The 13,573-nt window shown below is 42.0% G+C and overlaps 1 protein-coding gene across 2 annotated transcripts in view; it reads right to left on the bottom strand.

The window, feature by feature from the left end:
* Nucleotides 1-13,573, bottom strand: part of ccny (cyclin Y) — a 92,024-nt gene that overhangs the window by 26,312 nt on the left and 52,139 nt on the right. The window contains exons 3-5 of one of the 2 annotated variants that reach the window (XM_088919106.1): nt 13,219-13,239; nt 9,246-9,280; nt 6,806-6,906 (exon numbers count right to left, since the gene is read on the bottom strand). In XM_088919106.1, coding sequence (XP_088775232.1) covers nt 6,806-6,906; nt 9,246-9,280; nt 13,219-13,239 — 157 coding nt within the window. The remainder of the gene's footprint in view (nt 1-6,805; nt 6,907-9,245; nt 9,281-13,218; nt 13,240-13,573) is intronic. The other variant, XM_088919107.1, reaches the window with a different exon arrangement.

Below are 13,573 nucleotides of genomic sequence, written 5' to 3'. Positions count from 1 at the left end.
GCCAGACTTAGCTAAGTGCATCCCCCTTTGGGAGCTTGCTTCTTATCAAAAGAAAAACATTTTAAATCAACTTGCATGAATTCTTTCTCTGTGGTTGCACCACAGAGATGGAGGGTGAGATGGGGCCTCCTTTAGGAGCATACCAATGCTTAACTCTGTCTTATTACAAGCATTGCCGCTACATATCCCCCCTTTTTGAAGGTCACGAGGTCCTGAGGCGTTGTTGCCTTCAAAACAAAACAGAGTTAAGTGATGTCCCTTGCCATTAGAACATTAATCTTAAATGTCTACATTACTCCTCGAGAATTCATACCGGAACCAGCATTGGGAACAAACAGGATGAATAACATCTGGAGTATGTATAAACACGGTAGGAGACATTATCTCAGTCTAGGAATTACACATCAGGAAGTTCACTGTCAATATCTGATACCTCTGTAGTAGATATTTGGGGAGAAGTCACTTCCTTTCTTTTGACATGCTACCTTTGACTCATTCATGCTACCCGGAGTACATCTTGATGTGAGAGTACATCATTCAGAGTACACTGTCAGTCATGATCCAGCTACCCGGCAGCAGTGTTACAATAACACCAGTTCCTGTTCCCAGCCCCCCGATAAACCAGAACACCTGTGTTGGGTATCTGCTAGGGTGGTTTGGAGGTTTGTTCCATTAAAGCAAACTCAACTACCTGTACCTCTTCAGGGCTTACTGTTTCTTGGATTTCTATCCAATTCAATAGTGTGGCACCTGAAGGCATCCATGACCTCAAGTTTGGTCTTATATTGTCTGGTTCCAGACCGTACAGTGTTAAGTTCAAGCTGTACTATGGCCTCCTCGGGAACTTACAGGAACTGTTTGATTAGGTAGCTGCATTGCGGTAGCTGTATCATGCCTGTCACAAGTCATAGTGTCAGTTAAATGTGGTGTGTTGACCAGCCATTTACGTCCCACCTGCTCTTCATGGGGTTCATTAACCTCCCTCTGCCCATTAGTAGCTTTACACCCTTCATTGGTGAATCGTTTAGACACAGCCAATGGATAGCTTTGGTAGCCATACCCATCTCAAGATTTGGAACCGAATTCAATCTTGGATTGCCTTCTGGGTGAGCTATGAGCGATGGGGTTAATGTCACATACTCCTCTACTGAGAAGAGTGGAATCAAGTGGGTTGGGATTTGTGCCGTGGCTAGACTGGCTACAGTGGCACTAAACTCCCTTAACAGGTCTTGTGTCAACATTCTGGCCTGTTGCACACAAGCATAAACCCACTGTATAACACCAACAATCATGTCCACTGGTTGGGGAATAAGGTTTAACCCTGTTGCATAGGAAGTTGCCTGTAGGATTTTCCCTAAGCTTTCCAACTTTTGCTGCTGTCGATACAGTCTGTCACTACCCTCTGGCCTCTCTGACACCTGCCTTCTTGGGGCAGTCAGGGTGAGAGTGCCAGTAGCACACAAACCTACCAAAAAGAGCAAATGCACAACAGTGGTGGCAGCAATCAGTCCTCCCAAAAGTCTTTTAGGGTGGCTGATCCCAGTCATCTCCTTCTGAGTGACTGTTGCCTTTCTAAGCTGGCGCAGCGTGTACATGGTGTCTTTCTCAGTATGCCATGTGGCATCTTGGGCACCAACATCCTGGAAATCTGGGGAGATCTGACACAGCTGCTGATGCTGCTCCTCCATTTCCAGGGCATCTGCTTTTTCGATTTGTTCATGCCTGTGCTCTAGGAACCCTGCAGGGGGCGGTGCAGCGGTGGAGCATGCCTGACCCTCGGCTGAGTGGTCATCTGGAGCACCTGAGTGATCTGGGATTGTTACCCCATTCTCACTGTTCAGGTCCACCCTGCACACTTCCTGATTGAGGAATCCCTCTATCGGCATGTTTACAATCGTTCGCTGGGCGTGGGTGTAGGACACCTGCTCGCTCCCCCCTTCCCTCGCTAGGGGTTCAGGGAGCTGCCCCAGCACTGGGATAGCTAGTTCACTGTCTTTGAACTCGCTATCACCCACCAGGCCCATGTCAGTGCAGGCGGGGATTCTGACACCCCTCTTTGCGATGTCCTGCACTGGCAGGCGGGTGACTTGACCATCCAGCTCCAGTCTGGCTGAACCACTGTTGGTCAGACTCAGACTGACAGACTGAGCTGGTGGCTGTAAGAAAACCGGCTCGGCTTTCATTCCCTGTCCCTTCTGGGGGACTGGGTGTGTTGGCAACCCTGCCGTTGAGGCAGGAACAATCAGGTCAGTCTCACTCACTACCTGGTAGTTGTGAGAAATAATGTTACCTGACTGCAGGTTCCCTGGGTCACAGCAGAGGGAATCGGCATCTGGGATCAGGTGTGTCCACAGCGCAGTAGTCTCAGCGTCCAGCTGGACCTCCTGTCTAACCTGTGAATGTTGCACCAGGGGCACCTGGCGGTGGCCCCGTGACAGCTGCTCAAGCAGATCCTCACTAATAGAGGACCTCTCAGGGCTAAGGGTGAGGGCTACATCACCAACCTGCTCTCCTGCCATCTGGATCCCTTCCACCACTGCAGGGTGGTGGTCCTGACCCCTCTTGGGTGCCAGGGTGCACAGGGAAAGCTCCTTTTCATCGCCAGGTGGGGAGATCTGCTCCTCTTTAGGGATGTAAAAGGGGTGTGCTTTACCTGGTGGATCAGGCGGCTGCTTGGAGCACCGCTCCTGTGGCAGGGAGGCTGTTGTGACCTCAGCCGGGACACGACTTCCCTGTATATCCGGGGAACAAGAAAATATTTTTATTTCTTGTCCAGAGGGAACAGAAGGAATCTCCACATAGGCTTCTGTGTTCGGTGGGCACTGTGTGAGCACAGTCTGCCTCTTGGCCCCCCTTTCCTTCTGTACAGAAGGCTTAGGAGCCTTGACCTGTTTCCACACTTTGCCTTTCTGGTGATCCACCAAAGGTTCCACTCTGAGTCGCATGCCCTTTTCTTTTTCAACCCGTTTGAGCTTGCCGTGTGACATCAAACACCTTTCAACCTCAGTGTCAATCAGTGTCTCACTGGGTAAGACATCTCCCATGGCAGTCTTGAGGTAAAAGCTTCCTGCTTTTCCTCTGTGTTTTACTGCCTGCTCTGTGACTTCAGGGGTGGAGTCAGCACTCACTTGGGAGTGGCTGACCTCATCCAGGCAGGAACCCTTCCGCTCAATCAGATAGACTGAGGGAGTGGGAGGGGGCGGGTCTCCGCCTCCTCCAGTGGAGAGTATCAGCTCATTCACGCTTCCGGCAGCCTTGGGGAGCGGTTGTCCCTGTCCTAATAAAGCTTGTTCAAGCCTGGCCAGGCGGGTGGCTACTGAATCCTTTTGTTCAGCTTTATCTAGCCCTTTTCCTCCCCCGGTGTTCTCATGGCACTTAGGACGCTGGGTGCGGTCCTGTGTGCATGCTTTGGAACGGGGCTTAGCCAGCTCAGGAGCCTGTGCTCCTTCGAGCAGGAGGGAATTAACCCTGCTGGCTCTGACGGCGAACACGGTCGCTTTAGCAGCTTTTTGCTCAGAGCGACTTTGGACATCATACTCCCAGGCTTTCTGCACGAATCTCTTAATATCAGTCATTTTCATGGTCTGTGCATCTGTATGCATTAAGATCATCTTTCTGACTGATGGGTGGAGATTCGCAATGAATAAACCCTTGAAATGTGTGTTCTCTTCGCAACCCTCATCATTTCGCCCTGCAAAATAAGTTCGTCTAAGTCTCTCGTAATATTCGCGAGGGGACTCTGCTCTCTCGTGCTTAATGTTAAGGGCGGCGGCTATCGCGGCAGTCGGGTCAATAAACGCACTGTATTCTTCGATAAGTGCATGACAAAGCTGTTCAAAGTCATTACAGACTTCTTTCATCTGCCTAGCCATCCACTCATGTACAGCTCTGCTGGTAGTTTTCCTGACCAGAAACACTTTCTCCTGTTCTGTGGCGTTTGGCAGGTACTGCAGGTTATACCTGAGGTCTTGAATATAACTCTCGATATTATTCTCTGACACTGCGGGGTCAAATCTCTCTATGTCCTTCGCTAGCTCTCTCAGAGAATGGAGGTTTATTCTCCTAGCTTCTCCGCTGACGGAGATATGACGGAGATCGTGGTCAGACTTGTCGCTGCTAGAGAGAGTGCTTAATAGCGACTCGAATTCAGACCTTTTAGCAACCATCGTTAAACTTAAAGAGTATTACTTTTAAGTACGAAATCACAGTTTAAGATCAAGTATGCAATCAAACCGGTAGATTGCAAAAGATCACAAAACAATCAAGCACTGCTTAAAGAGCAAGGGGAACTTTTTCTTTCGGCTTTCAGCACACTGTATTATCGTGAATGAAACCCGCGGCGTTTTATATTGAATTATTCCGCTTGGTTGATTCATTTCAGTCTTGCCACGCCCACCCAGGGACGCCATAAATGTAGTGTTTCATAGCCGTTCAGGGACGCCAAATATGTAATCATAGTGGCTCTCTGAAGGCACCAGTTCTGTAGGGTTTGGGCATTTACTGAGACAATTATCAATTGTAGCAGTAAATCACAAAGTTGATTCTTTTGATGGCTTTAGAATCCAACCACGCGACATAACTCAAACAACGCGCACACACAGGTACTAATACACGAGGATAAATTTATTAATACATAGAATATGCATATAAACCTAACAGATCTTATCGAGAGGGTTATCAGAATACAAAAGGTATATATTCAATCAGTTACGAAGTGTTACACATCAAGAGGACATACGTTCAGTATATCATTCATTAAGACCGTTTCGTAAATGAACTTGGTTATAACTTCTACATTAGATACTCAAAACAAGTACATAACTCTTAGGAATTAAATTGATATCAACTGGTTGGGATAACAATTGAATTCTCGAGCTGTAATGCATTGAAGTTGAATACTCATCCAATTTCTGGGGATTCAGATCTCCTGCAGGCACAAACAATCAGCTGCAGGCTTGTTGCTGTCCAATCCGCGCTCTCTGGCTCCGTGCCAGGCTGTGCTGTGCGGCTTGCGACGGTGCGCTGCTGATGCTCACTGACCGGCTAGTTAGTGTTGGCTTTAACTAGCAAAGTTTGTGCACAGGAGAAAAGATGACTGTGGATCCCAGCAAGTCAGGAAGAGGACCGGTTCGTTCCTGATGAAGAGCTAGTTCTGAATAGTGATTCAGCTGTCCACAGTTCTGACCTGTCCACGAGGCCTGCTGCTGGTTACTCTCTGGCAACCTCCACTCTAGACTCTTAGAACAAAGGAAAGTTCTGGCACTCGGACACACTGGCCGTTCCGTGGTTGTCCGGGCTGAGTCTCGGGATGGTCAGGAGGCGCGCTGCGAGAATGTCTGCCCTTGGGAGCCTTCTGCTCCTGGGCCGTCCTGCCCTGGAATTCTCCTTTGAATTCCCTTTAGAACAGTCCACAGAATCCTCTCCAGAATCTTACTGAATCTCCCGAATCTTACTGAATCTCCCGAATCTCCAGGCCTGTGTTGCCTGTTTTTACCTGGAGGAACTTCAGCTTGTTGATTGGCTGAAAGTTCCATGGGCATCAGAGTCCCACGTGGGTTACTCAGCCCTACCAGTCCCTGATTGGTTGATCAAGGTGAGATATGAGTCACTTAGTCCTGACACTTAGTAATGCAGTCCAGATGTCCATCCGGCACTCCCTAGACTGATAGGCGCCAGTGGATGACCATTGATCATGATAGCCAGACTTAGCTAAGTGCATCCCCCTTTGGGAGCTTGCTTCTTATCAAAAGAAAAACATTTTAAATCAACTTGCATGAATTCTTTCTCTGTGGTTGCACCACAGAGATGGAGGGTGAGATGGGGCCTCCTTTAGGAGCATACCAATGCTTAACTCTGTCTTATTACAAGCATTGCCGCTACAACAGTAACCACTTAAATTGCTTTTTGTGTAATTTCACACCCACTCATAATTTAAATTTTCTTAACACTTTTACATTATGAAGTCTAAATCATTCTAAATATTCTTACGAAAGGTAAGAACGCAAACAACACACGAAGCAAGACTCAGTGAACAGTATCACATGTTTCTCGTGCCACTCCGAAGGCTCTGTTAATGTGATGTGTAAACTCTATATGAAAAATATGAGTCGTATGACACCTTCCTCTTTACCCTCTACATTTGGAGGAGGTTTCAAAAATTTACTTTGTATCATTTCTTTGTAGTTTTGAAGTTGACTTTCCTTATTTGAAACGTGGGTAACAATGCTGTGTAGAATTGAATTTTTATGAAAAGAACATTCATACAAAGAAGTACGGGTGTATACTGTATATTATCCACATATACAATACAATGCAGACGTTTGTGCTGTTTTGACTTAATTAATTTATACTAGCTTCCTTATTAATATGGCATTATGTTGTATTTTTATTACCCATAATGTATATAACGTATAACACAACCTCAAACTGCATAAATAAATTACAAAATAAGGGCATAGTTTTCATATTGCTGCCCTCTGTTTCTTGTGCTTTAAGAGAAATATTATCCTAAACTGCAAAATATTCCAAAATCTGTAATCTGTAATCTAACCTCATATGGCCTCAGTCAGATTAATCTTTCATTTTAGTGTGGCCATTTTTGGGGCTTTCAGCACAATAAACATCCACTTTGGTTCAATATATTTTTTAAAATATATGAGTTGTAAATTATAATTTGGAAGATTATCATTTTATAAAAAATAACAATGAATTCTTAACAGCTGAACTTCCACGGTCTACCAGGGGGATCACATTTTTCCAGAAGACAATCTGTGAAAAGCACACAACTGTTTTGTCCTCTACTCACCATTTAATAGTGTATTTGAGGTTGGGCTGACTAACTGTGCTGTCATCTAAGAAAATAGTGGAACAGGAGCTGTATTTTCGTCTCATTTGCCCAGGCGGATGCTGGAAAAAAAAGAAAATTGTTCTAGAGTTAACTTACACAAGAAAATATACCGCATTGACGCAGGAATGTTTTTATTTTAAATAAAGATTATTTTTTTTTTAGCCTGGGTTAAGTTACACACTCGTTGTGACTATGTTCCTTAAGCACTGGGCGCAACTGTCTCGGTGGAGTCAGGGGTAGTACTGGAACTAGGCAGCCAGGACCCCTTTAGCTACCAGTGAAACTGTAAACAAGTTCCCAGTTGCTGTCGATGAATGGTGCACCTCTTCTCTAATCGGCACTAAACCAACTACACGTAGCTGTGGAGATGATGACATACGGAAATAATATCCGAGGACTAAGTCGAGATGGATTAGAGAAAAATTTGGTTTTGCTGAAACAACTTGCTTGAAGTCTTTTAAACAACAAGAGCAACAATTATACATAGAGCATACTATATGGTGTTTTTAGCTTTTCAGAATACTTTTCATGAAGTTAAGTCTCAGGTAGGTATTCATGGAATCACAAGTGTTTGGAATGAGAAGTGTTATTAAACAGAAAACAGAACGTACAAGTAAGGAGTACCACAGGAAGTACTAGGACTGCTTCTCTATCTAATTTATACCTATAGGATTCCAGTATAGTAAGTGAAGTAAGTTAGTAAGTTACTATAGATTTGCGCACTGTAGAAGCAGCAAATGTAATTAAAAAGATTTAGATCATGACTGGGCGAACACCTGGCAAATGACATTGGATGTAGATGGCTGCAATATTTTGCCTTCACGTACTAAAAGCAAGTTATAAATAGAAAATGGGAAATGCTGAGCTATAAAAGGCTACTTATGAAATAGACTTAAGTGTTTATGCTGACATCATCTACATCAACTAGATAATATGGTGAACATATTGATAAAAAAATTCAAAAATATTAGGGTATCTAATTAAAAGTGTAGCATTTACAACAAGGGATGTTATGTTAACATTTCATGACATACTACTAAGGCCTCATTTAGAATATTGTGTTCTGTTTTGGTCACCACATTATAGAAAAGTTATTGCTGCTCTTGAAGCAGTCCAGAGAAGAGCAACCAGATACATTCTGAGTGTTAAGGGAATGTCCTACACACCTACATGTCACAACATAGGTCAATGAATGAATGGGTCAATGGGTGGGCCAGTCTGCACACCCCTCCCCCTTGTTGGTGCAGGAGCCATCACTGTGAGCCAAGATGTAAAGACAGGAGACCTCACAGGAGAGTTGGCACTGTCTAGACAAGCGACATTTCTAAGAGACGACACTGAAAGCTTACAGGCAGGCAGCGACGCCCAGGGCTCACTTTGCAGCCTTGTAAAAGGTTGGCTCAAGTCCGCCTAACTCTCAGTAAGCTCAAAAGTGGGACTTTATATGGGTAATCACACCTAACTGATTACAAAACCCAGACTTAAAACAAAGACTCCTTCATCTTTCCATCATAATAATAAAAATGATCTTAAAATAACATGTTTAGGCAACAACTTGCACACCAATGCAATTTAATAAAGTACTTATTTGAGATGAAAAGAAAAGAAACTCAACTTGAATGAAGAGTGACATAAAATGTTGTTTTTTAATACACATACTGTAAAAACACCTCACATATTTTGCCTGAGCTGATAAGTATTCACTATCCTTTTTCATAGATTTAATTTGACATGATTGATGGGCAAGAGACTTGACATTTGACAGAAGGCAGGTACCTGCCATCTTTCTATTTCACCTTTGTTACTTTCCTAGAAGGGCTAAAGACTGTCAGTAAAATGACCTCACATGAGCAGAGTCAGAAAAATTGCGAAGTGAGAACAATGACTTCTGACATGTTTTCTACAGTTTTAAACTACATCGTAGTTACATTTAGATCCTTTCCCAATACTCATTAATGTTTTCCGATTCAAAATAGAAGTGTTTAAGTCCCGTTATTTTTAGATTTTGTAAAAAAAGAAAAACATATTTACTTCAGTTGTAATCCTTGTTAATGACGGTACATTTAACACTGCAATAGCTAACAATATCATTGTCTAAAATCTTTTCATCTCAACAGAAACTCACTCTAAACACATTATCACTTAAATAACATTAAAAATTATGTACAAAATCAGTTGGTTGACATTTAGATGGTGCTTCACCACCCGAAAATATGATATTAACATAGTGGTAAATGTCTTACAATGTACTGTATTACAAACAAGGCTTAGATACACCAAAAAGGCTTACAGGAGGAAAACGTGTATGTTACCCAAGCAATTTAACTGCAATTTAGACTTCTTTAACAGTCAACAACACTTCATAATTAAGTACATTTTACATTTCTTATTTACTTACATGATTTATGTAAAGGCTCTTCCGTTTTTCTCTCACTGTAAAAAAAACAACAACATTTTAAAATGGAAACTCAACAAAATGAAGAAAAAATCTAGCTTTGTGTTTCATGCACCACAAAAGCAAAGGAGAACAGCTCAATACTTAAAATGGAAGCATCCAATGGCCTGAATATAGCTAATCTATGGAGAAACAACCATGAAAGACAAAACTTTGTATTTCCTGAAGCTGGCCTTCTTCGATTTGTTTTATTCTGACAACAGGTACTAATTCCTATTACAGTGATGTGCACAAGGCACACTGCAGCACGTGAAACCAAAGACAATGGTAGGGTTATCAACAGAGCTGGCAAACTGCACTGGTTTCTATACCATTGTTTTTTTAATTTTTGCTTGAGGCATTTAACTCAAGCCAGATAAAGAGCCACCCCCTGGTCACCAATTGTTCTCTGTGGAAAAATGATTCTGTTTGTATCACATCATCCAGGTGGGTAATGGGTGGTGTCCCCATTACCTGTAAAAAGCTTTAAGTGGAGGGTGCAGAAAAGAGCTATATAAGTGTTTTATTATTATTATTATTAGTAGTAGTAGTAGTAGTAGTAGTAGTAGTAGTATTAACTAGTTTGTCCCTAAAACCCTGTGATTTCTAAAACAGTTTAAGAAAAGAATCTCACCATCCTTCTAATAAAAAGTTTTAAATAGACACAATGAAGCTGTGATGTATACATTGCTAATAATGGCTGGTTATAGTGTAGAAAGGCATAGTTTGTGTAGTGCTAATGAGTATTTTTCAAAAGTCTAGCATAAGGGAAATGAGTGGGAATAATAATGTCTTGTATTCTGCAATTCATGAATTGAGGAAAGTATAAAGCATTGAAACTAATGTATACATTGTCGCTTAAGAAAAAACTGAATATCGGAACATGTATTTTTACACAAACTATAATGCACAGTGTTGTCAAAGAGATTTGTTCACAGTCGATGTTGGAGAAGAAATGATAGGATATGTGTCAAGACATTCTCCTATTGAATATGTGAGTGTGGACATGTGAGATGTGTGACAATCCAATGCCCAAATTAACAATACATAAAATAATTTCCAATCCACGCCTTTCAGATGATAAAGTTTATCCATGGATTGTAGCCATATACTTGTCTAAATTACTCCAAACACATCTGGATAGGGAATAATGAAAGTCATACATATTTGCTTCACAAAAAAGTTCTTAGCATTATGTATGAACATACGCTTTTATATCTAATGCTAATGCACACAGATCATACATAGTGGCCTACAAATAAAAAATATAGCACTAAGTTGTGAGCATTTCAAAATTTGTTTGGGTGTAAAACAAGATTTGAATTTACCCATCAAATTCGCCTAGAAACAACATCTATTTCAGCCACAGACAGGATTGTCTCCACTCACTGCCAAATGGACACACTTACAAAATCACTTGATGTGGAAACAGCTACACATGGGGACTGACCCCTGAAGACTGATTAGTCAGATGCACAACACAAGACAGACCAGAGATAATGAAGGCAAGCATTACATACAGAAAGGAAGTTATACTACAGAAAGAACACAGAAAGTCTAACTTAAAATAACAGGAGAGCTTAAAATTGTTCCACTGTGTTTTTCCCATACTGTACTTATTAGTAGTGCTCTTCAAGGCACACTTTAACATGCTGCACTCATCAAATATGCTTTGTGCTGTTAGCAGTAGATTTTCTTTTCCAGGAGAAAACAAAAAAACGTAAAATCCTACAGACATAGTATAATGAGTGTCTGAGATTATGTCATTTTGTTTTTCTACAGGCAGAAGGCAGACAGTTGTGTTGTGTTAAATTCTTCTGGAATGTGGGACCTACAATATAATGCTAAAGCTTTTCACATTTACGCAGGAAGTGAGTGGCTGAGGGTGGATTTCAAAAGCAGGATTTCCTGGCCTTCCATCATCAACACTGCAGCTTGGAGATGCCAAACATACACCAGGAGAGTGAGATTGTGGCCCACAGTGAGAATGAAGACAGCTGGTGAGACAAGAAATGCTCAACTCTCTGCTCCTCTGTAATCACAGTCCACACGCAACACGCCACGAGTTTTCTCTTGCATTATTGTCCATCTCTTTATTTACAGATATGATACTACTTTTTCAGCTCCACAGGAGTCTAAAGATGGAACTGTAAGAATAAGGATATAGAAAGTGTCCTAAGCTAGCACACTTGAAATCTTAACTACAGTGCCTGCTACACTGAATGAGCTTAGAATAAACTTTGAAGAAACAGAGTCAAAAGGATGTTATGCAAATAATTTATTAATTATTTCTGAACAATTTTGAACAATTTCTGATATGTCCTTTAAAACTGGGTTCTATAAATTACAGAGTAAAGTTAAAGCAGTCTGAAAACAAGGAGAAGCCCATGTTGAAGAGCTCCTTAAAATACACCCCCCCCCACTGTACCTCTCTCCATTTCCTCCTGCCCACTGCATTCGCATCAACTGCTAATGTGTCTATTTTGAACCATATTAGTACCCACTGAAGTACAGATAAGGCATTTTAACCGTGCTCATGCTTACAAGTTGGCCACCCACTCAGATGCTAATTTTTCCAGAAGAGACAAGCAGAGGTTGCTGGCACTCGAGATCAGTGATGTGGGTGCTCAAATCATGGCAGGTTTGCGAGCATCCTCTGGAAACTGCACCAATTACTGTGCTTCTGTAAGAAGGGGGCTGAGCAGACCGGGTGCCAGGCACACACTATAATATAACCCACCGCTGACTGAATTTGTGAAATAGCAGCATCAGCTGCTTTTATCTGCCCCCTTTACCGACAGACAATAAACACTGCACCACTCCCGGCAAAGGACTCTGTTCTCAGCGTTTCTCAGTTAGAAATACTAAAACTGAGTGGGAGTTGATGATTCCTCCTTAAACGGAAATGTGTATCCGTACAAAAGTGTTGCTATGAGCAAGAGAAACAAAGGAAAGCACTGCCTTCCACGTGAGCTGTTAAACATATAAGATAAGATAACTTTATTGGCCATATACATTTTCTTGTGTTAGGAATTTGTCTTTTTACGTATACCCCAACTTGCTCTCTATAAGACACACAGACAGGGAGAGAAGCTTGGGGTCAGAGCGCAGGGTCAGCCATTTATACGGCGCCCCTGGAGCAGCTGGGGTTAAGGGCCTTGCTCAGGGGCCCAACGGAGTAGGATTCCCTTGCCGGCCGCGGGATACGAACCGGCAACCTTCCAGCTACAGGCGCAGAACCTTAGCTGCAGGGCCACTGCACCGCCCCATTACACTTTGACAATGGAGGGTTCATGTGTTTCTGTTTAGAATGTACAGTTTACTAATGTGTTCAGAAGGAATTGGCTCCACACAGCATTAAGCATCAGTACCTGCAAATGCACTGTATGTTGTTGAAGACACAAAATACAAGAAAACACAACATAAATTAATAAACAAAAGAAGTATGTGAGGAGAATGCCAAAATATAGTAAATGTAAGGGATTGGGTAGGGAATACTCTGTAATAAAGACTGATCTCATATCATTTCACTTTTGAGAAATGACATATGGCTTGGGTAAAAAAAATCTGAATCCTGATGAGTTAAAATAATTTTTAATATGCTTGTACACTTCTCTATATAAGATGCTTCTCCCTCTTATCTAAAAGGATAGATGTGAAAAATATTTCATTCAACAACAGAGAGTAAGGTCTCTTGAATTTAAAAAATGTGCTAAGGTCACCGTACAACTGCATGAGCAACACAAAAAGCTACTACACTACAAAGCCACAATTAAATCTACAATGACGAACAAAATACACTACTGAATTAAAGACACAGCAGATAATACACCAAGCAGTACGCACTCACAGGTTATTTCCAAGAGCTAGTAAGCGTCACTACACTCAAAACACTGTCAGCCTCAAAACTAAAAATGTTCTGGAGAAAAAGACTTACCTTTTTTGAAGGGAACAGCAACTGAAAAAAAAGTTAAAGCTGTTTCTGCTGGGCTTGTAAAATCAATAAGAGTATTGAGTTAATAAATATTAGGACTATTTATATCACCACAATGCTTTTAACCTGAATTCAACAGGCTGACATTTGTTGACATTTCATAAAAAGAAATTTACATTTATTATTAACATTCATTAAATGTGCCATTAAAAAAATAATTTTCTAAAATGCAAAAATCTGGAAGATCTACAATGAGCCCTCCAGAGATCCTTTTTGAGTGGGTGTGGCTGCTGTCTCCTGATAAACTAGACCAGTGGTTCTCAAACTGTGGTACGCGTACCGGCAGTGGTACGTGGCG

This window comes from Atractosteus spatula, chromosome 6 (assembly GCF_055471065.1).
Source record: "Atractosteus spatula isolate fAtrSpa1 chromosome 6, fAtrSpa1.hap1, whole genome shotgun sequence".
Classification (NCBI taxonomy): Eukaryota; Metazoa; Chordata; class Actinopteri; order Semionotiformes; family Lepisosteidae; genus Atractosteus; species Atractosteus spatula.
This window is presented reverse-complemented; position numbering and strand designations above follow the sequence as displayed.